The following is a 25,029-nucleotide window of genomic DNA, read 5'->3' as shown; positions in this document are numbered from 1 at the left end:
AGCTGCAGTATTCTTGCCATCGCCTTCTCCAAGCTGTGTACACAGAGCTCCAGCGGCCGTCTGTCAAAGGCAACCTGCCTTCATCTCATCTAGACCTTCAAACGGCACATTGTTATTTCAGCCGACGCTGCCACAAGCAGAATGGGATCTGGAGGGATTGATTCATCTGTCAATTACAGCACGACTGTCGCTGTTCAGTCGGCAGCTAAGCGTGCTGAAAGCTTTCAAACTGGAAAAAAAGCAGGAATGCGTCACCTCGACATGACAAAGAGGGAGAAGTAAATTCACAGGGGATTCCTCGTGCGTAGACGTCTCAGGGTTTATCAGCTCCAGGGAATAAGCATGTCCCCAGAGGCTTGTGCATGGTTCAGTGAATGGGTGTAACACGTGTAAAAGATGCTATTGATCCAAGCACACTGTCAAAGCAGGGAGACGCGTCTTCCTGTGGGAGAGCGGTCTCTTGCTCCTGCAGTTGCAGCTATTAGCCCATCACCCTGCAGCAGCTAAACACAGACTGTGTGTTTACACATTGGGGTGTTTTGATGATGGCCTAGAACACACTTGCTTTCTTCCGCTTAACTGCCTGCCGGAGGCTTGATATGAAACCAGTTCAAACAACAGCAATTTGAACGGACCGGGAGTCTGTAGTAAGAAGGTCTCAAGTGTAAAACATACCATCAGTGTCATTTGAAGAAGATAAAAACAGAATAAATTTTTTTAGCCATTAACCATAAGACCTTCTATATTTTCTGAAATGTCAAACTACTTTACTTTTGTTTTGTGCCCATTCCCAGAACTTTAGAAGTGACATAATTGGTCAAATCTGCTTAAATAGACCCCATGCATCAATTATCAATTGGACACACTGAAACCCCAAACTCTTTTGCTTCCGTTGTCAATGGACGAGACACAGAGCCTCCCAGATGGTGTCTGGAGTCTGTCAAAAACACTTAGGAGCAGAAAATAAGGTCATTGAAATCCTTTCCCCTGCAGATTTATCACCTCGTAGAGTTCAAGTTGATGTGAGACAAACGTATTACAGTTATATTCTCTCACATCCTTAGTATTTCTCCTATTGATGTGCAGAACGATAACTGCATTGCCATAAAAATGACTCAGTAGCCGTCACTGCGTGTTAAGTTACTGTCCGACCACTGGCCTAAAATGACCACATTTCCTCTGACACAATCCAGATGGTTGGGCTGTGTTCAAGACTTATAATGCCATAGAATCTCACATTATAAGGTCTACTAAACTCTTATTAAAGGAGATACAAATAGATATTAGTGTTTTGCCTGTTATTGCATGTATTTCCACATGACAAAATAAGTTTAACTTAGGGTATACACAGTTGATTGGTGATACTGCATGATTGCTCATTTGCAACAAAAAACTTTTTCAAAAGGAAATTCAATTAAAAAATTCTTGGATACTATTCTGCTAATAAGGTATATGTGAATGAAAACCTTTACAACCTCTCTGTGAATGCTGTTTTCATCAGAGGTACAAATGTCATACTTTTGAGAATCTGTGATTATCAAAATGATCCCTTAGTATCTCAAAATAAAGTTTCTCATTATTAAGATATTGCATAAGTCATAATTTGGTCTTCAACTGGCTGAAGTATCTGCAATTTGTGTTGTTAAATTTGCTTCATCTTCAGCTGTCTAACAGAGACCTGCAGGTTTTGTGCCAAAATAGATTGGTGTTTGGAGATATCCAATGGTTCTCTCTATCTTGACTAGAGTCCCAGTCCCAGCTGAAGAGAAGAAGCCACATAGCGATGCTGCCACTATCATGCTTTACTGTGGGTATGGCATTCTTTGGGTGAGGAGCTGTCTTAGTTTTGCACCAAGCTTATCTTTTAGAAATATGCCCAAAAATATTATACCTTGGTCTCATCAGACCATAACACATTTTGCAACATGGTTCAAAGTAATTAAGGGAGACTTGGATGTTGTTGAGGTTGTTTTTTGTGTGAAGAATATGAGAAATTGTTGTCATATGCAGTGAGTGACCAGTACTTGCCAGATATTGCTGCAGCTCCTTGAATGGCAGCCTTGGCAGGGTGCCCTGTTCTTGGTAATGTCACTGTGTTACCCCATTTTCTCCACTTGTAGATGATGGCTTTCACAGTGTTCCATGGTACATCTAATGATTCGGAAATTCTTTTGTATCCCCCTCCTGATCGATACCTTTCAACAATGAGATCTCATACATGCTTTGTAAGCTCTTTCAGGATCATGGCTTCAGCAGTCCGATAAAACCAAGAAGATGTCAAGAAAATCCTATAAACAACTGATCTATATTTGGGGTTCATCAGAATCCCTTCCCTGATGACAGGTGTATGATGATTAATTGTGAACATGAGTTTGAATGTGAAACATATGTGTTACATTGCTCGTGTGAGAAATTATCCTCCAATAGACCCCAATAGTAAATCAGAGTGCATGTTTTTTTTCCAGGAGTTATAAAGATTGCACAGGTTTTATGCACGCAAACCTTTAGTAACTCAGGGAAGTGGTGATGCTTTTTAGTTTTGTGCCCTGAGTCTCTGATTGTGTTATGGCAGGTGTCATAGTGTATTAAGCTCATTGCTACATGTCACTGTCAGCGCAACAACAACAACAATGCCAAGTAGAATATTTTCCCCATTGTACATTATAGATGTCATCATACTTTAAAACCTAATCTAAATTCAGTGAAATTGCTTGGAAATCCTTCTCATGGGGAATAATGTCGCAGGGGAGTAGGGTGGCAGAGTCAGGTGGGGGTAAACACTTTATAATTGGCCCTGACTGAACGAGGTGACATTGAAAAGGAGTTTCGCTAAAGTGACATTTTCAGACAAAGCATTATGTAGGCTGGGACTGAGTTAATGAGGGACAGACTTTTCAGTCCCCCCAGAAGGACCTGACCTTTCCTCTTCCCCTAAGACAACAGGCCCTTATACTGCCTTAGTGTGAGATGGAAGTATGGAGCATAAAAGCTGAAAGAAGTATTTGAATATGAATTTCATATATTTAAATGATATATTTCAAATTTCACATTAAAAAAGTCTTTTTTATCTGTGATGTAGTTAATAAATAAATATTTTTGGCAATGTTTTTTTTTATGTTTTGTTTTGAACTTGCTAGGAGTAAGATTTGTTTTTAAGAACAACAAAATTCAAAATTACAGGGTTTTTTTTTGAGGTTTTTAAACTTAAATCAGATTTTTAGGAAATTAGGACAAGGTGCTGCTTCGAGGATTCCCAGGGAAAAGTACCTTTTAGGTTCTACTTAAATAGCTAGTTTTCTATGGTGGTTGATCACCAGTTATGCTCATTCTTAGTATATGCCCAATATACAGTAACTATTTAGGCAACCTTCTAGCTAATTAGTCTATGCTAAAGTTATTTAGCAAAAGCTTGCTGGCAGTTATCAGCAGCTAACAGTCACATTCAGAATTGAAATTATTATTGAAATATTATCATTCATTCATTTTCAGTAAATGTTATTTTTAAGTAGAACATAAAAAAACTTTAGATGCATAACTGTGGGCAAAACCACTCTGAGTTTGACCACACTGAAAGTGTCTACTTATCCCTGGAAATCATTTGGCCTAATTTACATAAAATCTTTATTCTGAGATTTGAAATTTTGAGATTTGTATTTATTTAAAAAAAAAAAAAAAACATTTAAAAAGTCGAATCTTACCCCTACAAAATAAAACATAGCCAAAAATGTAAATATATTAAATACATCACAGAAAAATAAATGTATTTAATGTACTGAACATATAATTCAAATATAGTTATTCTTTTGTCCATTTCCAAGCTCCATAGGGAAGGAGATGGAAGGGTTTTAGCAAGAGCCAAGAAACCCATGACAGAGCAACAACTATCAGACTGTTTGTACACCAAAGGATTCAAGTACAAGAGGAATCCTGAGTAGACATGAAGGCTAAAAATTGTTATTGAAACACCATCAACTAATCCACTGATCCATGAAGGTGTGTGCAAGCACAGTTAAAACCATTGATTTTGGGATTGATTGAAAGTCTAAAGCACTGTCAGTGAGCTCAATCATTGCAGTTTAAAGATATATTAGCAGCAAATTAAGCAGTAAGCATATATGTGTTAATAAAATGGTCAAACATAAAGTTAAATGTGTTACCACATTCTGTCTTTTAGTACAATAAATTAACTATGACTGTACTTTTCTTAGAAACAATATGTACCTAAAAATTTCACATAGTTCAGAGCGTAACATTTCATGATCCTTATTGTCCTCATTGGCGCCTATTAACTGTGACTCTGACACTTTTGTGCATTTTAAGTGTGCAACTTCAGATGGCATTTCATAGTCCCTTTAAATCTGTATCGATGAAGCTCCCATCCTTATCCTTAACGACTCCACAATTAGCATGTCCATCTGCTCCATTTGTGACTCAAGTGAAGACAGCCTCTAAATTACCTTTATCCCATTCATTAAATGCTGATGAGCTACTCCAACTCAGCCCGTCCGATTGCTTATAATGGAGGCTGTTACCGCCCACTTGGCGCATAGACATGAACCAGAGAACCAATTAGAATGTGACAGACCAAATGGATCGCCACTATGTACAATCCAGCTCTGCTTGATTTCAATTAACAACCAAAGTTTTGTCATGCTTCCTTTAATCTGAAATGAAAAACAGGGAATTTGAGATAATACTCACATGTAACGGAGATGAGGGTTTTGTGCAAACGCACGTGCTTGAATCGTTCGTAGATTGCAGTTCGTGATAGTCCTGGGGAATATAAACACAACTGGCATCAAAGAAAGAACTTCATATTCATGTCAAATAAGATGTGTAAACAGGTTTCAATTAGATTTCCAAAGATAAAAGGAACGCAGATAGAGTATTCATGTTTTTCATGCTCATATCGCCGTCAACACAGCTGTCTGTTCCATCGTTTCATCCGAAGGCCTCTGTTATTGATCATTTGCAGAGGGTACTGCAGGTTAAACATTCAGAAATGAGAATGCCACCAGTTCATTAGGAGCTGCCAGGCTGATTTTCAGGGAATCATTAGAATAATGGTATCATCAGGGGCCACAATTTCACCTTGATGATTTCCTGCAGCAGCTGCAATGAATAGTGGCTCCTGGAGAGCGATAAATTGGCAGTCATGCCGGTGCTTTCATTACAGAAATATCATGGAGAAATTGACTACACTTAACAAGTGATCGGTAGTCGTTACAGGATTACCCTTATTACCATGGCTGTAATGTCTTATAATAATATAATGTATTATAATGTCCACTTGTGTAGAACATGGTGGATAAGATTTAAAAAGAAGACTTTGCAAACAAGAATGTACTGTAAATCCTAGTTAAAGTGCAGGAATCTCATCAGAAATGGGTACTGAGTGAACAACAGGCATGTGTTATGATGTCATAAATTATAATATCCTACTGTACCATTTTAGAGGATGCAAATGTTGGAATTGCAAAACATTGCCTCTTCCTGTTATTACCAGGGGCATGAAGGGTTGGTGGTAGTTTCATTTCTTTTTTCTGTCATTCTAGAATCTGTAAATTTTTCTGTTGTTCTAATGACATTTTTTTGTGGATCTACCATATGAAACAATTTATCAAAGAAAACGAGTCTTCATAATTAGTTCTGGTTGACTGTAAAAGTTTTGAAGGCCTCTTAACAATGTTCCCATTACATATGTGCCACAACGTATAAGACCTTGTGAAGATCTCATTTGTCAGAACAGCTTGTTTTTTCAGTCTTTTAGTGGTCTGTACCAAATTTCCACCGGTCTACATCTGAAATGGATCGATCAGGCTGATCTGTGATGTAAAACTATGCTGTCACAGCCTGTCCTAATACAGAAATAATCACATCTCTGTCTGTCTTGGAATAATCTAATGAAAGCTTGGAGATTGAATATGATGCAGTGACCTCAAGTGGGTTTGGTGGTTGACTCAGATGCAGAAGTGTGAGTCACCCCATGACGTAGGATGCACTAGGAGAGCCCAACAGGGGCAGGTGAAGAGTGCAACGCTAATGAGAAAAATGGAAATCAGAGTGGGGATCCATCACTTGTATTTCCTTGTGAGGGATTAGCAAGAAAAGGGAGGACTGCACCGTTTTTGAGGTGAGGAAAAAACAAGAGAAAAAAGGGAATTGGTGAGGAGGAAGTGGGAGAAGTTGATGGCCGGATGTTGATGACCAGTTGTGGGATTAAATGGAGGGATAGGAGGGCTCTGCAAAAGGTGTATCATAATGATGTCTGGTCCATTAAAGTTGTCATAATGTCTTTGTATATACTGGTTATTTTCTAAATCAGTTCTCAATTTCTCAAACTTTTTGCACCCAGGAACTATAAAAATCAATTCCCCATCAATATTTATTTTATGAACATATTCCAACTATTCAATTAATTATGAAGCACATTACTCAAACAGAGTTTTCTATTCACATTATATACATGTGATTATTTACAGGCTTGTTTTTGAGTGATTCATTTGGATAAATTCCCATAAAACCAAGCTAATAACTATAAAGACTTTGATAATAATTGGCTGTGATTTCCACCATTGTAACAACATAAACATGACGGACCCCTGAGGGTCCTCAGACCCCACTTTAAGAACCACTGTTTTAAATGACCTGATTAATAAGACCTTGGCATTTCTTAATACAGTACATAACCCACTCAGCCTTAATCAGCCCTTAACTTCTGTAACTGAGGCTAGATCAAATGAGTCCAATCAGTTTTTAAAAGCCATTAGAGTTTTTCCACAATTGAGCTATTTCTGGATGCTATGCCATTTGCACAGCAGGTTCAGTATGCTTGGTTGAGTGTGAAAGCTGTTTTCAAACCCGGATGCTGTCCAGAATAGCAATCTCCCGGCAGCGGCCTGGGGTTCAAAAGAATGGGCTGGAAGTCGAATCATGTGATTGGTCCACCCTGTCATATTATTTCCTGTTTCACAGTGGTGGGTATCTTGAGAGGAAATTTAATGACTTCCAGATATATGGGGTGAAGCACACATTTAAGAACAACAAGTAATAATGATAAATTTTGGATACAAGCCAGCATTTCTGACAGACAAGCATAGAAATAAAAGCTTGTTTCAAAGATAAAAATACATGATTACAACAGTTGTTTGTCATGGATTATTTTGGACTTTTGTCGAATCAAGTGCAACAGCATTTCCAATGATTTTAAGAAAAGTCCACAGAATGGTAAAGAAGAGAGGCTGAATTCTTTCTATCAGAGACTGTACATACATAATAATCTCTCTCTCTCTCTCTCTCTCTCTCTCTCTCTCTCTCTCTCTCTCTCTCTCTCTCTCTCTCTACACATGCATGTACAGTTGAGGTCATAAGGTAACATACGACTTGCAAAATCTGAAAAATGTTTATAAGTTGTTGGGTTTTTTAAATAAGGGGATCATAAAAATTGTGTTTTGTTTTTTATTTAGTACTGCCCTGAATAAGCCATTTATAATAAGATGCTATATGTAAGATATTTATATATAAGTCCACAAGTCACAATAATAACTAAATTTACACAAATGAACCAGTTCAAAAGTTTACATATGCTTGATTCTGATGTTGAGATCCATCTTTTCACACCGAGAACAACTGAGGGATTCATACACATCTATTACAAAAGAGGCAAGCATCCATTGATGCTCAAGTAAGCAACATGACACATTAAGAGCCAAGGGGATGTAAACTTTTGAACAAGATGATCAATGCAAATATCTTATGTAGCTTCTGAAGGGCAACACTAAATGAAAAAAAATCTTTACACAAAATAATAGTGAATTACACCAATCATCCTGTTCAAAAGGTTTATATCCCTCTGGCTCTTAACATATTGTGTTGCCTTCTTGAGCATCAGTGAATGTTTACACCTTTGTTTAATAGTTGTGTACGAGTCCCACAGTTGTCCTCAGTGTGAAAAGATAGATCTCAACATCATATAGCCACTGTTGGAAAGGGGTCAAATATGCAAAAGATGCTGGAAAACTAAATAATGTGCAGGACCTGGAGGATTTTTCTGAAGAACAGTGGGCAGTTTAACTGCTCAGGACAAACAAGGGACTCATGAACAACTTTTACAAAACATAAAACAGGCGCTGATCATACAGGTAACGACACACATTATTAATAATCAATCGTATTTAAACTTTTGAACTGGTTCATTTGTGTAAATTCAGTTATTATTGTGTCTTGTGGACTATATGAGATGTCCCTCAAGGCTCTGTTCTTGGACCACTTCTGTTCAATATTTGTTTATTTGTTACCTCTTGGTCACATTATCCGTAGTCATGGTCTCAGCTATCATTGTTATGCCGATGACTTACAAATTTATATATCAGCTCGCTCCGTCTCTGCTCTTCCTCTGGACTCATTGAATGCCTGGATTGCTGACATTAAAATCTGGTCACATAGCAACTTCCTAAAATTTAATAATGATAAAACTCAGGTTATTGTGTTTGGTTCATCATCCTTTTTTTTAAAAAAAAGTGTGAACTGAGTTTATCTATTGATGGGGCTACATTAATTCCATCTCATACTATTAAAAAGTTAGGTGTAACTTTTGATTCGTCACTTAAATTTCAATCTCATCTAAGTTCTATTACCAAGACTGCATTTTACCAGCTTCTCAATATTGCCCGACTGCGACCTGCACTAAAGACACTGAAACGTTAATTCATGCTTTGATAATCTCTCGTCTCGACTACTGTAACTCACTTCTTATTGGGCTGCCCACTAAAACAATCACTAGATTACAATATGTTCAAAATTCTGCTGCCAGAGTCATCAATCAATTCAAGAAATCTGATCACATTACTCCTTTGCCCTACAATCTACACTGGTTATCTGTTTCTGTCCGCATTCAGTATAAAATTCTCTTGTTAACTTTTAAATGTCTTCATGGACTTGCTCCACATTATTTATCTGAATTGCTGCACTATTATTCACCTCCTCGCTCTCTGTACCTCGTTTTCGTCTTTCATCATAGGGGTAGATCATTCAGTGCTATGACTCTGGAAATCTCTTCCGCTAACTCTTCGTGACACCTCTACCATATCTTCATTCAAATCACAACTAAAAACCTATCTTTTCTTACAGTATTTCCAGCCTTCCTCTGTATCGTGTTTTGCGGTTTAGTTATTGTGTATATGTATGTGTGTGTATATGTATGTATGCACTGTATGATGCATGTATTTATGTTTGATGCTGTGTTTATGTATTATCTCCTTGTACAGCGACCTTGAGCTTGGGAAAGGCGCCTTATAAATAAAACTGCAAGGCGTTTGCAAAATTACGACCTGTATGAACTGTAGTAGACAGTTATAGAAGGGAACTATTTATAATTGCACTATTCGTCTCTGAGATGAAGATGGGTTCCCTTTTGAGTCTGGGTCCTGGTTTATTCCTCATATCATCTCAGGAAGTTTTTCCTTGCCAGTCACCTCTGGCTTGCACATTGGGGAAAAATGTATAAATTTAACATTTATCTCCTGAATTTATATATTTCTGTGAAGCTGCTTTGTGGCAATGTCCATTGTTAAAAGCACTACACAAAATAAAATCGAATTAAACTGAAAAGATTTTGTGTGTATTTGGGCTGAAATTTTCAGCCTGCTTCACTGACATCCATAACACATCCTCTGCAGTGACGGAAGAGGAGCATGTGAAATACAGCCAAATTAAAGCACTAAGCAAACACTGTCCAATTAAAGTACAAATTACATAAAAGGACACAAGACAGAGGTCTAACAACTAGTCTTGGGTACAGACATGACTACTTGGCTACTTGGCTCATCACTCGGCATTCAACTGTAAAAACAAAATTAAATACGATTTTGTAATAGTATACAGTATAGTATACAAGGACTGATCTTGTTGTACTAATGAATTTCAGTTAGTGGTATACTCACAGCCGCTGTAGTCCCGTATACAGCTCCATGTCAACATCCTTCAGGATTTGCAGTCCTGTCCAGTTCTCTATGTGTCTGCAAAAGGAACAGAGAAAGAAAAAACAGCATTGGATGCCATCGACACCAATTTATTCAGCAGGGGATGGAAATATTTGTGTGCATGTTCCAGCAATGCTTGGTGCATTTCTCCAGTGGATGGTCCCTGTGGTTTTGAATAATGCAAAAAAATATAAAAGCCTCAGGAACACCTGTGAAATATATATACAGAATAGAGAACAACAGCTGCAATTCTTCCTGGGTGAAGTACACAGCCTAAGGGAGTGATTGCTGGCAAACCACACAACCACACAAGTAATTAGAGCAAATCAATCAGTTTCCCAGGCACACTGTGAACACTAAGGTCACAATCAAAGCAACAACAAATGCTATATGTTATCAACTGCAGAAAAATTATTGTATTGATTCTTATTCTTTATAAACAACATCTTAAAATGTGCTACTAGATCCAGTGAATGTCAGAGGACATAAATGGCTTGACGTTCCAATCGAGTTAAAAGAAACACAACCTAGGCGGGAGCGGAAGTCGTTCCTACAGAGATATCACATATTTTGCTGACAGACGGACTCCACATACCGAATAAAAACCTTCTCAGTTGCATGCACGTGCACACTGCTGTGCTCATCCACTCCCTGGCAAGCCTACGAGCCCCAGAAAGCAGACTCCAGCACAGTGGATCTGGCAGATTTAATGTTTCTGTTTACAGCAGGGAAGAGGGTGACACTTTACAAATGAGTTGCACTGCGGTTAATGTAATACAGGAGAGGCCACCGCGCTTTACTGGCCCTCAGTTTCAGACAGCCTCCTTAGGCCTGTAATTTCCCCAAAGAGCCTTGATGGCAGGCTCACTCTAATATGAGCTCAGCAGTACACTAAGCCACCTGCCTTAAAACCAAATTGCAGTCGATTGCTTGGTCCTTTTTAACAACACACCGTGGTGTATGCGGCTCATCCGAGATGCTCTGGAGATCTGAGTTGGTAAGAAAAGGTCAGTCCGTCACAAAACAGGAAAATCATGATAAATATTCAATTGTTCCCTGAACCTTACAATGATTTCAGAATGAGCTTAGCTCAGCATGTAACTATTCCTGTAAGACAGTGCGGTAAGTACAAATAAAGCTGCATTTGTTCTTCACATGAAAATGCTTTCGCTAACCCAATGGTAGCTAGTCCACTGAGGCAGAAGCCCCACCATATATGTCAGCCAGTCATAAAGTTCTCATTCACAAATCCATGCATTTGAATTCAGTTGAAATACTAACGTGACCAAGAGAACAACTTTTTTTTTAATGTTGCTATTTGACAGATTTACATTTACAGCATTCATCAGACACTCTTATCCAGGGTGACCTTTATCTCATTTATTAACTGAGTGGTGGAGGGTTAAGGGGCTTGCTCAAGGGCCCAACAGTGTCAGCTTGGCATTGCTGGGATTTGAACTCACAACTCACAATCAGAATTCCAACATCTTAACCACTGAGCTACCGCTTTGAGCAGATATAAGCTGATGCTCCATTAATAAGCTCACCTTTCTATATGTTGCGCAATCATGGTGCAGCATGCTCAGCACACCATCTAGGTACTAGGGGTGTTTCTCATTTCTTATTTGTGCATCCTCTTTTCCTTTCCTTGCTTCCTTTTTTTTTTTGTGTCTTAGCTCCACCCCCTTAGGATGTGGGGGAAGGACACAAGGATGAGATGTGAGGAGAGAGGATTCAAAGCAAGTCAAATGGAATATCCTCATTGTCTCAAGAGTCACGTCACAGCGATGTCAATTAATGATGACTGTGCTCAGCTGGATTACTGCACTGATAGTATGTGAAATGTCTGCATTATTCCACAATGAATTAATGAACAATACATAATTTATTGCAGCTTTTGTGCAGCTTTGCATATCCAAACATGCAAGGATCAATTAATTATAATACTCATTGTAAGCATATTATTATTTAATTATATTTCACACAAAATGCCATCACATCATCAAAGGACTTTTTGTTTGAGATTGTGGCAGACGTAAAAGAGGAGGAGAATTTATTCATACGTCAGGTTTTTTGACAAGAAACACTTCCGCACAAGATACACCTGTGTAGTCTCACTCCTAGCTCCTCTGGAAGCTTCCTCACTCTTTGTTCCATGCCTCCTCATGGTGCAATTAGAGATCTTATATGTCCTTTAAGATGGCTGACTTCAATCGATTCCCAGGTCACAGGCTGGAGGACAGAGGAGTGAGGAACCGAGGAAGCATCAATCTGAGTATTAAGAAGCACACAATGAATTATTATAGCAATGGTCAAAATGGGAAATGCAACAAGTGCTAAAAGGGATCCATTGGGGAAGGAACCACGTTGCCCCATGCTCACTCTTTAAACATTTTAGTGGAAAAGTTGTTGATTACAGAACAGTTGCCAGGGTTACAGTTTTTACACCAAATTGGGTTAGTTTACTAAAAATCCTCCACTGCCACCAAAATCTTGTTTTATAGCAAACAATGTGAATTAAAGCTAACACATTTCCACAAACAAAGGCAAAGTGTAAGTGGCAACACTGTATCTATGATTTACATGACCATTTCTGTTACATTTCTGTAAGATATATTGCAAAGATTGGGAGAGGGAAAAATGGAGTACAGCATGGATAATGTCCTTATATTAGAAATACATGTGCACCACGGTGACCATGTTTCCCATGCAAAGGCTAAGAAAAGGAAGAAAAACATGTCTCCCTTTTCCAAAGTCCCTTTTCCAAGGTCTTTTGTGTGGTTCTTGAGATTCTTGGGCTGAAACCTGGTTCATGATATTACCTCTTCAGTGCTTATTTCACACCCTGTGACGATGACAACAGGAACACAGTTGAACTTCTAAAACAGACGAACTTCTAAAACAGTTCAAGACAAGCTGCTAGATTGTATGCCAAAAGACTCTATATTGTCAACTCTCATCTGTCTATTATAGGGTTACTCTAAATATTCACTAGATAGTAGATAGTTTTTAGCATAAGTGTGATAGCCTCTCGACTTAATTTTGTTTGTTTAATGTCGTTATTAAAGTTGTCCTCACACACCAATATCTATGGACACAAGCTGCTACTGCACTAACCTCCATATTGACTTCCTCACAACACAAGACCACACACAATCCAAGAGTGAAACTAAATGATCAAACCACCCCAATCCAGTTTAATCCCATCTATGATTGTGGTAAAGTATGTCTTCTAGTTCATAACTTCACGTTGTTTGTACCCTGTTATCTTTTCCAATACTCATGTCTGAACATGATTAACGGCTTTGTTTAAATGATCTATGGCCCAGGTACATGTAATTTGATGGGAGAACATTTAATAAAAACAAACTGTCTGAGAAGCGCTCTGCTGGCATTGATCTATGTTCTTTTCAATCTGAAGCTTGGCATTGTGCAGCGCTCTTCCAGGGAGAGAAATTCCCGGATGCTTTGGGGACTGGATGAATTTAGTCTGGAAACATCAGAGTCACTTAGCGGACAAGTATTGTGAAGTGTTTGACATTTTTCCTTGTACTTTTCTACTATAAGAGCCAAGGGTTTAAAATAGAAACTCTGCTCTGTGAAACACTGAAGGACTCAGTACCTGTTCCTAAGGCAGGTTTCATAATTTTCCCATTGCTCAGTCCTGAAACACCATCTAAAGCAGCATACCGACATGACTTTTACCATTAAAGCAATAGTGTGAGCAAACCATGACATTTACGCAAACTTTAATTAACCCCAAATGCAGTAAATCAGACAAAGTATGTGTTGAACTTTGTATCTTTCTGCAGTCAAGCTACAAGATTTCAGAGCAAAGAACTATTACTAGAAAAACTACAAAAATGTTGCAGAGTAAAATACTACTCCTTGCTGAAAGTAAGTCTAAGAAATTTGATAACATACCTCCTAAGACTTGTGAACTGTATTTTAAGTAATATTAAAACTCCAGGGTTGGGGGTTTGATTCCCCCCGTATGAGCTTGCATGTTCTCCCCATTCTTTGGGGTATCCTCTTAGTACTCAGGTTTCCTTCCCCAGTCGAAAGTCATGCAAATTCGCATCTCTAAATTGTCCGTAGTGTGCGAATGTGTGTGTGATTGTGCCCTGCAGTGGGTTGGCACTCCGTCCAAGGTGTCCCCCACCTTGTGCCCCAAGACCCCTGGGGTGGGCTCCAGGCTCCTCTGCGGCCATGTGTAGGATATGCGTTACGGAAAATGGATGGATGGATGAATTGAAAGAACAACAAAGCCTTTCCATTATATGGAGCGTAATATGTCCTGGAACATTTATGGCATTCAGACACTTCTCCCATTCTCTGATGACAACCACACCCAGGGTACAACTTATGGCTGTGATTGGACAGTGATTGCATTTCAGTGTGGTACAACTGCAGTGCACTGAAAGTGAAGTGCAATGCAATGCAGGATTACATTCACTTCTGATGCAAAGTCAGCATTTTATTTTTTGAAGAAAAGAAAGTGAAGTATGAACAACGCAATGAAGGTTTTGCTTTTCAGGTTTGATTTTTTTATGTCCCCACATCACAAATGAAAATCAATACCATCTGTGTATTGCAGCTCATGCTTTTCCTTTACTGTGATTGCCTTTCTATCGGGAATCTTCTCGGTATATATACAGAGTGTCTGATATCTTTTCTACACTTTTCTGGCCACAAGCTTCAGAATATTGGTCTCTGCTCTTCCATATTTGTGCACTTCCTTGCGCCAGATTCGATCAGGAAAACAAACCTTTGAACCCTGTGGCACAATGAGCTTTTTATTTAGTCACTGGACTGAAAAAAGTTCACAGAATCTATAAAAGTTATTAAAGAGTTTGGTTTGAAGAAGTTAATGGTGAGTAAACAAGCTAATCTGAAACATACCAGACTCTCCAGCAAATGCGAAACACCTGGCTTGCAATACTAGCTGCCACTTTGAAGCCAGAATCACTTTCTTCCTTAGCACCTAGTTTAGTTTATTTTATTTGGTTTGGTCTAAGCATAGGACTCGGGTAATCTGTGTAGCCCAAAGTTTGAAGGCTGAATTCACAGATGATAATATAGTTCCACTTTCCTCCAGACATAATCCGTACTGTTTCTTTTCTGGTATGTAACTTGAACTATCCTTATAATTTCTTTTCTATCTTTAATGTAAGTATATAAAACCAAGCTGTACAAACATGTCTGATACATGCATAATTTCTCAAGAATTACTTCATGAAATTGCATCTGCCTTCCATCTGTTCAAGGACTCATGTTCTGGGACATGTTTTACATTTTCCAAGCAAACAGAGGTAATCTGATAGGCAGTGTTCTAGGTCAGGCTGGTCTCTGTATAATTCATATTAATACATACAGATACAGTATACATCTGTACAATTTATACACATATGCACATTCATGATTAGTGCAAATTTGTAAAGATATTTGCATTTACTAAAAGAAGACAGCGTTTTAAAACTTTGATAAACCATTGAGGTATATGATACATTCAAATTATAATTGTTTAAAATTAATAGATATATTCTAAACAGATACAAATACAGATACAAATATGAGGCACACAGGTTTTTTGTTTGTTTGTTTGTTTGTTTGTTTATTGCCAGAAAGGTTCATTAGTTCATTCATCAAAGGTTCATCCATCCCATCATCCATCTGGTTAAGACTACAGGTGTGCGTTGGTACTGAAATCCCATGAGACACACAAGTAGGAGGTTTCATTTTATTGCAGGTGCGAGCAAGCAGTCAGAAGCCTCTGGCTTTCTCATTAAGGATAAATTCATACATTTTAAATTTATATCCTGAATTAATATTTCTGTGAAGCTGCTTTGTGACAATAGACAATGGACAAAGCAGCACATTGTATTTACATTATTGCTTCATTCATCCTTAGTTACTGCCTGGTCAGGGTTGTGGCAGTTTAAATTAAGCCATTAGTTTGTTTATATTTTGGGAAATAGCATAAACTAAATTTGTTAGAGATAGGAACAAACAAATATAATGAGTAGGATTTTTTTTAAAAAAACAGTCTCATGCATATCTGAGTCTCATGCATATATGAGTTGAGACCAATTCTGAACTCAAGTGATGCAGCCGAGGTTGAGGAACAGTCAGAGACAGAATTCACAGTCCATGCTGAAAGTCCTGGCATTTATGTCACTGGGGGTTTTCCCCATTGTTTTCCAATGTTTCTGAGGGCATAGTGGTAAAAAATAAATAAATAAATAAATAAATAAATAAAAAGAATCCTTCCATTTAGGCCATGTCCAGTTTTGGTATAAATCTGAATATATATACAGGTATGGGTATGTGGAGCACTAAACAGATACAAATGCACATAGTGCCACTGCATTACACTCCTTACAATGTTAAGTTCCCGAAGGAAAATTCACCAACAAGTTGCCAGAGAGCCCTCTCCCAAGTATTTCCGACTTTCCTCCTCTGTTGTCCCACTCATTTCCTGTGTTTATGCACACCTGTCTTGTGTTCTCCTTAATTAGGTTTTCTATATAAGTTCTGTCTTTCCCGTCCTTCCTTATGCTGCCCTGTGTGTGCGCGCAGAGTTCGCATGTTCTGCAGGGGTTTCCTCCGGGTACTCCGGTTTCCTCCCCCAAGTCTAAAGACATGCATGGTAGGCTGATTGGCATGTCCACAGTGTCCATATTGTATGAATGGGTGAATGTGTATGTGATTGTGCCCTTCAATGGATTGGCACCCCATCCAGAGTGTACCCCGCCTTGTGCCTGATGCTCCCTGGGATAGGTTCCAAGTTCCCTGTGACCCAGTAGGATAAGCGGTATAGAAAATAGAAAATGGATGGATGCTTTTTTTGTTTCTCTACCTAGTCCTTTACTATGTTTATGTTTACTCAGTTTATGTATCTTGTATTGACTTTGTTTGTATAGTTGGTATTTTGGTCTGCACTTGCATCTACCTCCAAATCATTGCATGCATATTCTAGCAGCACTACCACTGCAGTGTTAGGATAGCCAATTGGTGCATTTTTAATCATTTATGAGTTACTCTGTGTGGAAGCCTTACCTGTGCAGCACCACACACATTTATCTCACAACAGTGAAGTATAAAGAATGTTTGTATCAGATTTTGCAACTTTTATAGAGTTCGGTCACAAGTCAATAAATTTTGGACCTGAATATGGCTTTCCTTGTAAGGGCTTTAAAAATGTGAAGCTGATCTTGTTATATCCTAAAAACTTATATTGGCTTGTACAGTTATGATACTGTGAATTCTTCCATACTATATGGCTTCTACAGTATATCTTATCATATAATTTGTTGGGTTCTACCTTAGTATTTTGTGCTTTACTGCCTTTCTAAATCTATTTCTTTTAAAAAAAAAAAAAAAGTAAAAGAAGCAGAATGAAAGACTGTGGGACAAAAAAATAAATAAATAGAGAACATGAGTTTTCCATTATCTCCACTAGGTGCATGTGATGATAAAATGTCAGCATGACATTGTTCAGTAACTCAGTCACTCTCTCAGTCTCTAGTTTTTCTGACTTCTCTCTCGTCTACTAGAGTTAAAACAAGACTAAATAAATAAATAAACTTGGAGCATAGAAAAAAGGTTTCTTTGAAGGAGCAGTCAAAGAGGTGAGAGTTACTGTAAAATGCCAAAAGGTGAGTTTTTGCTCAAAATACTTGATACGGTGTTGTGTAGCCAAAGCTAGGATGGCCGTTCATGGCAGTCCACTGAGGGTGTGAATTGGTGGCTTGGTGGTTAAGGCTCTGGGTTACTGATCGGAAGGTCAAGAGTTCAAGCACTGCCAAGCTGCCACTATTGGGCCCTTGAGCAAGGCCCTTAACCCTCTCTGTTCCAGGGGCGCTGTATCATGGCTGACCCCAGCTTCCTGACATGCTGGGGTATGCGAAGAAAAGAATTTCACTGTGCATATGTATATGTGATAAATAAAGACTCATTATCATTAAATGAAAGCCTCCAAAAGGCCCTAACCCTTTATAGACTAACTGGTTGACCTTAGCCTCATATTACAGTACATAATGTATGTATTAGTCTGGGGGGCATGGTGGCTTAATGGTTAGCATGTTTGTCTCACACCTCTAGGGTTGGGGGTTTGATTCCCTCCTCTGCCCCGGGTGTGGAGTTTGCATGTCCTCTCCATGTTTCTGAGGTTTCCTCTGGGTACTCCAGTTTCTCAGGCCAAAGACATGTGTTGTAGGCTAATTGTAATCTCTAAATTGTCCATAGTGTGTGAGTGTGTTTGTGATTGTGCCCTGCAGTGGGTTGGCACCCAGTTTTTTTCCCCTGCCTTGTGCTCTGAGTCCTCTGGGATAGGCTCCCTGTGACCCTGTGCAGGATAAATGCTACAGAAAATGGATGGATAGGTACCCAAATATTACCAGCTATCTACATCAATGACTTGCTTTTCCTGTACAGTAGCAATGACAGTTCTATTAATTCTAGTCTCCAGCAGTAGAACTGCTTAGTTTGTCGTTTTCAGTGATGCTCATTAGAAATCAACAGAAAATAACAGCTAAGTATCTGTATTATTCTAAATATATTATTATGAATGATACAGTTTGCAAATATGCTTATTTTAATTCAGATGCAACAAATGTGCAAAAATTGCAGAAACATTTTTGCTTGCTTGACACGTCAGGGACAGACACATTGTGTGTCGAGTGAGCGTGCTCAATAGGTCACATATCTAATTAATGATTGCAGATACATCTTCCACATTCTGCATCCCCCGCAGTCCTTTTTAATGCAATTACCTGAAGGGTCATCGACCCAGAAAGGCAGGTGGTAAAATATTTTTTGTCATGGTCAGCTTTCTGTTGAGGAAAACCATAATTCTTAATGTTTCTGTAATACGGCATAATAAGTTAAAAATTATTAAGACTGGCAAGAACTCACAGCAGGCCTTGATAGCTCCTAACAGTCCGACGTTGTGTAATGTACACTGTATATATTCTGTGACCAGCAATACAAGGGGGCCTGCAGCTGGCGATGTTCCCAGCCTCACTCTTTGTGGAGGAAATGATTTAATCAGCTGGCTTGATAGTCGATCTGAGATCTAGATTGTAGATCTGAGGCCTCACGGGTCTCTTTGTGTATTTAGTCTTCGCTCCCATACCCTGATGCTACTGTCAGATGAGAATTACCTGCATAGAATAACAAGGCTTGGAACCTGGAGACAACTACAAAACACAACATGACATCTCACTTGCACCTGATAATCCCACAAGAGTAAGGATATACAGCATATACAGCCTACTTTACCATAGTACCTTTGTTACAACTATAAATGAGAAGAGCACTACAGAACACAGCACAAAAACCTCAGCAACACTATAAATGGTAAATGGTCTGCATTAATACAGCGCTTTTTCACCTTATAAGTTCTACAACGTGCTTTACACTGTTTCTCGTTCACTTATTCACACACACACTCACAGACACACTCACACACCAATGGCAGCAGAGCTACCATGCAAGGTGTTAGCTTGCCATCGTGAGCAACTTGGGGTTCAGTGTCCTGCCCAAGGGTACTTGGGCATGTGGAGTCATGTGGCCGGAAATCGAACCACCGACCCTATGATTAATGGACAACCTGCTCTACCACCTGAGCCACAGCTGCCAAAACAAGACCAGAAACCAGGAAGTTTCATCATAATGAGATGTCAAGTCAAGTGGATTTTTCTTGTCATTTCAACTATACACAGCTTGTACAGTACACAGTGAAATGAAACAACGTTCCTCCAGGACCAGGGTGTACATAAAACACACTAACCACATGTGATGAAACAGAACTAAATAAAGACCTACACATTCCACATAATGAGCACGTGCAAATGTATGCAAACACAAGACAGTACAGTAACTATTAAAACAGGACAATGGGCACAGTAAGTGGCCATTTTTAATTAAAATATTTTAAAATAATTATAAATAAAGAAAGAAATAATGTTGTGAACATAAACATAACATACTGTGACTGTGACATAGTATTCAGCAGATTAGCGTATACCATATGCCAGACCACAATGATCTTCTCAGCTGTCCTCACTATCTACTGCAGGGTCTTGCAATCCGATACGATGCAATTTGCAAACCAGGCAGTGATGCAGCTGCTCAGGATGCTCTCAGTGGTTCCTCTGTAAAATGTGGTGGGGATGAGGGGTGGGAGATGGGCTTTTTTCAGCCTTCGAAGAAAGTAGAGATACTGCTGGGTTGAGGGACCAGGTGAGGTTCTCTGCCAGGTGAGCACTAAGGAATTTGGTGCTCTTGTCAATCTCCATGGAGGAGCTGTCAGTGTTCAGCAAAGAGTGGTTGCTCCATGCTCTCCTGAAGTCAACAACCATCTCTTTTGTTTTTTCCACATTCAAAGATAGGTTGTTGGCTCAACACCAGTCCGTTAACCGCCACACCTCCTCTCTGTATGCCGACTCGTCGTTCTTGCTGATGAGGCCCACTACGGTCGTGAGTCAGCAGAGCGAACAGCAGTGGACTGGGCACACAGCCTTGCCGGGCCCCAGTGCTCAGTGTGGTGGTGCTGGAGATGCTGTTCCTGATCCAAACTGACTGAGGATTCCCAGTCAGGAAATCCACGGTCCAGTTGTAGAGGGAGGTGTTCAAGTCCAGCAGGTTCAGCTTTCCAATCAGGTGCTGAGGAATGATTATTTTGAATGCTGAACTGAAGTCTATAAACAGCAATCTAACGTAGGTGTCCTTTTTGTCCAGGTGGGTGAGGGCCAGATGTAGGGTGGTGGTGATGGCATCATCTGCTGAGCGAATGGGACGATATGCAAACTGCAGGGGGTCCAGTGATGGGGGCAGCAGGGTCTTGATGTGTCTCATGACGAGCATCTCGAAGCACTTCATGATGATGGGTGTGAGTGCAAAGGGACGGTAGTCATTGAGGCAGGACATTGAAGACTTCTTCAACATGGGGACAATGGCAGTGGCTTGAAGCCCGTTGGAACAATGACACTGAACATGGAGATATCAATGAGAACATCTGCCAGCTGGTCTGCACATCCTCTGAGCAGTCTGCCAGGAATGTTGTCTGGCCCAGTGGCTTTCTGTGGGTTAACTCTGCGTAGAGTTTTCCTCATATCAGCCATGGTTAAACACAGCACTTGGTCATTGGGAGGAGGGGTGGTCTTCCTCGCTGTCACATAATTTTGGCCTCAAACAGAGTGTAGAAGTTGTTCAGCACATCTGGAAGGGATGCATCACTGTCACAGGCATGTGATGTCCTGTAGTTGCTGATGGCCTGAATGCCCTGCCACATGCACCACATGTTGCAGTTGTCCATGAAGTGACTGTGGATTTTCTGGGAGTGTGCATGCTTTGCCTCTCTGATGGCCTGTTTGGCTCTTGCTGTTCTTAGGGCCACCTTGTTACATGCCCTGAAGGCAGAGCCTTGCATCATTGTGTATAGTACTCTTTCTACGTCATCATCCACTATTCAAAGTTCAATTCGCAAGTACTGGGGACCCATGAAATTACCTGGATGTGTTCTTGATATGGAGGATGCATCAGATGCAAACTTGAGTGCACCAAAAACCCACTTGAAGTCTCATTAGTCATTGTGGCAAAACAATGACAGATGGCAGAAGCCTGACCCATAACTAAGTTTGAACATTTTTTTAATGTCAATAATCTAAATATGCATCTAAAAAGCATGATTTTGATATATGATTTTGATTCAGGTATAAATGAGGTTGTTGAAAAGTCAAATTTATCCCTCAGAAGTATTTTAATTAAACAACACTAGCTTCCATTCTGAGTTAACGGTAAACTCGTTACCTTCGTTTTTAGTTAACGTGAGTTTCAGCCAGAGAGCTCGCTACATTAAAACATGGTTAATTAACTTTTGGTTAATCAGCCAGTTAACAGTAAATCTATTAACCAGCTGAAACATATTACTAAAGGAGCACTGAAGAGATGTGTCCTGTGCTGTGTAGAAGGTTCCACTGCTACTGTGCTGGGATGGTCCATTGCACAACCGGAAGATCACAGCACATCTCAATTCTTGCAAAGATATGTCCTCCTGTCCTTCCGAGTTCGTTCTTCAAGATCGGTCTCCACGAGAACACAAGTCCGTTCATTGCGTTCTTAGAATTGTGAAACAGCCATAGACTGTATCTAGATGCTAGTCTTTGATACAAAAGGTATTGCTAAAATTAGGAAAACTTAAAAGATCAAGTAGCTTGGGACAGTGTATACACTCTTTAAAAAGAAGAAAAATATTAAGGATTGATTAAGAATATTAGAATTGTTGTACGATGATGCGACGTCTATCGGTGGCCAGAGATCCCAGAGAGCAAAATTGGCCATGGGTGGTATTCTCTCTCCTGTCAATCAGAGGAACACTAGCCAATCATCTGTGAGCTCATGTATAGGGAAGAGGGCAGTTAGCTCTTTTGCAATAATAAAAGAATGTAAAGAATGTTAGAATTGTTAACTATTTTTTCAGCTTTCTGCCTTTTCCCAGTGGCTATATATACAGATAAGAAATCTAGATTAGCTGCTTTTGCAAACTACATTCATTAACAGGGGAGAAAATTACTCATAAGTCAGTGCGAGTCTACCTGAGAGATAGATTCAAGTTCTGAGAGATGCAGCAACACTCTGATAAAATCTGCTGTAACTTGCTTAATATACAACTGGGGGTTTTTTTACAGTTCAGATGTCAAACATTTTGCAGGTGATGTAAATGAAAATAAAGATGCACTGCTAATAATTTGATTGCTGGAAACTTTGAGTTGTCGTGAGATGTAGGTTATCATAAACCAACACCTTCCCCCAAGCAAGCTGTTTACTGCTAAAGATACTTTTAACTCTACTACAGATACATTAAAAACAAGTATTATAATAATAGCCTAATAATATGTAATCAGACTAGATATTTTAAATTCATGTAACAGGAATTAGCAATAACAAGATTGCCTAACACTACAAACCTAATAACTAAAGTAATCTTACTGATCCTCACATGAGCCACAAAATAACGTGAGTTAAGAGAGCTGACTTTGAATTAAAGAGAAGCTAAACAGTACTAAACACCAATAAGCTGTAAATCCTGCCTCACCAGCCTGCCTTAACCCCTGCATAAAGTCCCTCATAAAATAAAATAAAAAATAAAAAAAACACATACTCTGAGCCTTCTCCTGTGAAAAGTAATCCATTGTTCTCTTGCTTTGAGGTGTTAATGATTCTTACATCCTATTGCTCCATAGTGTTGGAAAAATATTCAATTTATCTGGAAAGTCGGCCATGCCAAGAAGGCAGCACATTTGATGTGCCGTACTTACATACATCTATCTAGGTTTCCTATATCTATGGATACAGCAGGTTAGCAGTGCATTATGGGTTAGTTATTCTGAGAATAACACCTTATAACACCTTATAAGCTAGCGGCTTATAAGAAATCTTGTTATAATGGATAAAGTTTGGGATAGTTTGGGAAGTATCCTATCTCATTAAACAAATCTGATCAGTTTTGCAAGCATTCAGTTCTTCCTGTTAAGCATGTCCGGACAAACTGCTGTTCTAACAGCAGAAAGTAATCTGAATAAAATCTAAATCACTATATCGGCATGCTAGACTTTCTCATGATTTTGTGTCATATCCACAATCAAGCATCTGAATATTAACATACATTGAACCAAACAATTCTAGCATTTCCTTGTGTATCCTGTCATTCAAGTTTCCTGATCTAATTTTTTTGTATTATTTTAGATTTTGGCTCATGGTTTTAAGCAAAGATCTCACTGTTTGGATTTCCTGAAATAAAACCAGCAGTTTGATCCTTCGTTCAAGCTCACTGCTTTGTCACATTGTGGTGGTTCGGAGAAGTTTCATTGAAAAAAATGCAAAATAATTAGTTGGTCATGTGATTTGCTGCTTTAGAACAGCAAAACAAATACCATTGTTTTACTAATGAATTTAAATATTTTTAAACATGCTATATCAAATCTAACTAGGGTTAGCCACGGCATATACGTTGTATATTCATGAATACTAAAGAGAGAAAGCTGAACCTACAGAATGTTGTTAATTTCATGTTGCCTTCTTACAGAAACGTTTCTCTTTCTGCTGCATTGGTGGATTCAAATTAGACAAGAAATACTTCTTGTCTAATTTACAGCATGGCTGTTGTGTTACAAGGCTTTTGACAGACAAATCAATCATTGCTAAGTGCTTTCTCCACTTGCATCTTTCCAAAGATAGGCATGGTATCAGCAAAAATATTGAATAGAATATAATCAAGGGCAGCATCAGAGCTCTAGAGTCCCCGTTTCAATCACGAACTTGGTTTACTGTTTGTCACGTTTTCCCTGTTTACTCTGGGTTCTTCAGTTTCCTCCTACCTCAATAAAACATGCAGCAAATGAATAGGTAACTCTGAATTGCTACTAGGTGTGAATGAGTATGTGAATGTGTGTGTAGATGGTGCGCAGAGACGGACCAGCATCTTTTTCAGTGTATTCCTGCCTGTCACCTAGTGTTTCCAGGATAGGCTCCGGATTCACCGTGACCCTGAACAGGATAAATGGTTTATTAAAGATGAATGAATAGAGAATAGAAGAGAGACTTTACTGGGTGTTTCCAGAAATATATCCCATATCCCATAATCCAGTCCATGAAAGAGGCATTACCAAAGTGAGGGATATGTTTGTGTACTAATAAAGGTACAATTTGTTATGTATTAATGTTTGATTTTACGAGACTGAATCTTTGTTCTATTATCCCCCATAGTATTGTATTTCATCTAGTGTAACTTTTATGGTTGGCAACATTAGCATAAGTCAGTATCAGAGTTGGGTGTAACGTGTTACTTTGTACTGTAATCTAATGACTTTTTATGATAACACTGTAATGTAATGCATTACATTTTCAATTTATGCAATTTAATGTCAATAAAATTATGTTACTTGGGTCACAATTAAGTAAAATGTATTTTTAAAATGAATCACATTTTGCCCCGAATAATTCTCCACTTGGACCGGTTTGTCACTATGTAACTGAATGTCAGTGA

General features: G+C 38.9%; 1 protein-coding gene across 2 annotated transcripts in view; it reads right to left on the bottom strand.

Annotated features, from left to right (window-relative positions):
* The window catches only part of ntrk3b (neurotrophic tyrosine kinase, receptor, type 3b), a 140,959-nt gene that overhangs the window by 92,477 nt on the left and 23,453 nt on the right, over positions 1 to 25,029 (bottom strand). For both annotated transcript variants that reach the window (XM_047157999.2, XM_017477360.3), the window contains exons 2-3: positions 9,942 to 10,016; positions 4,702 to 4,773 (exon numbers count right to left, since the gene is read on the bottom strand). In XM_047157999.2, coding sequence (XP_047013955.1) covers positions 4,702 to 4,773; positions 9,942 to 10,016 — 147 coding nt within the window. The remainder of the gene's footprint in view (positions 1 to 4,701; positions 4,774 to 9,941; positions 10,017 to 25,029) is intronic.

This window comes from Ictalurus punctatus, chromosome 10 (genome assembly GCF_001660625.3).
Source record: "Ictalurus punctatus breed USDA103 chromosome 10, Coco_2.0, whole genome shotgun sequence".
NCBI lineage: Eukaryota > Metazoa > Chordata > Actinopteri > Siluriformes > Ictaluridae > Ictalurus > Ictalurus punctatus.
Note: the sequence above shows the minus strand (reverse complement) of the source record. Positions and strands in the feature narration are given on the sequence as shown.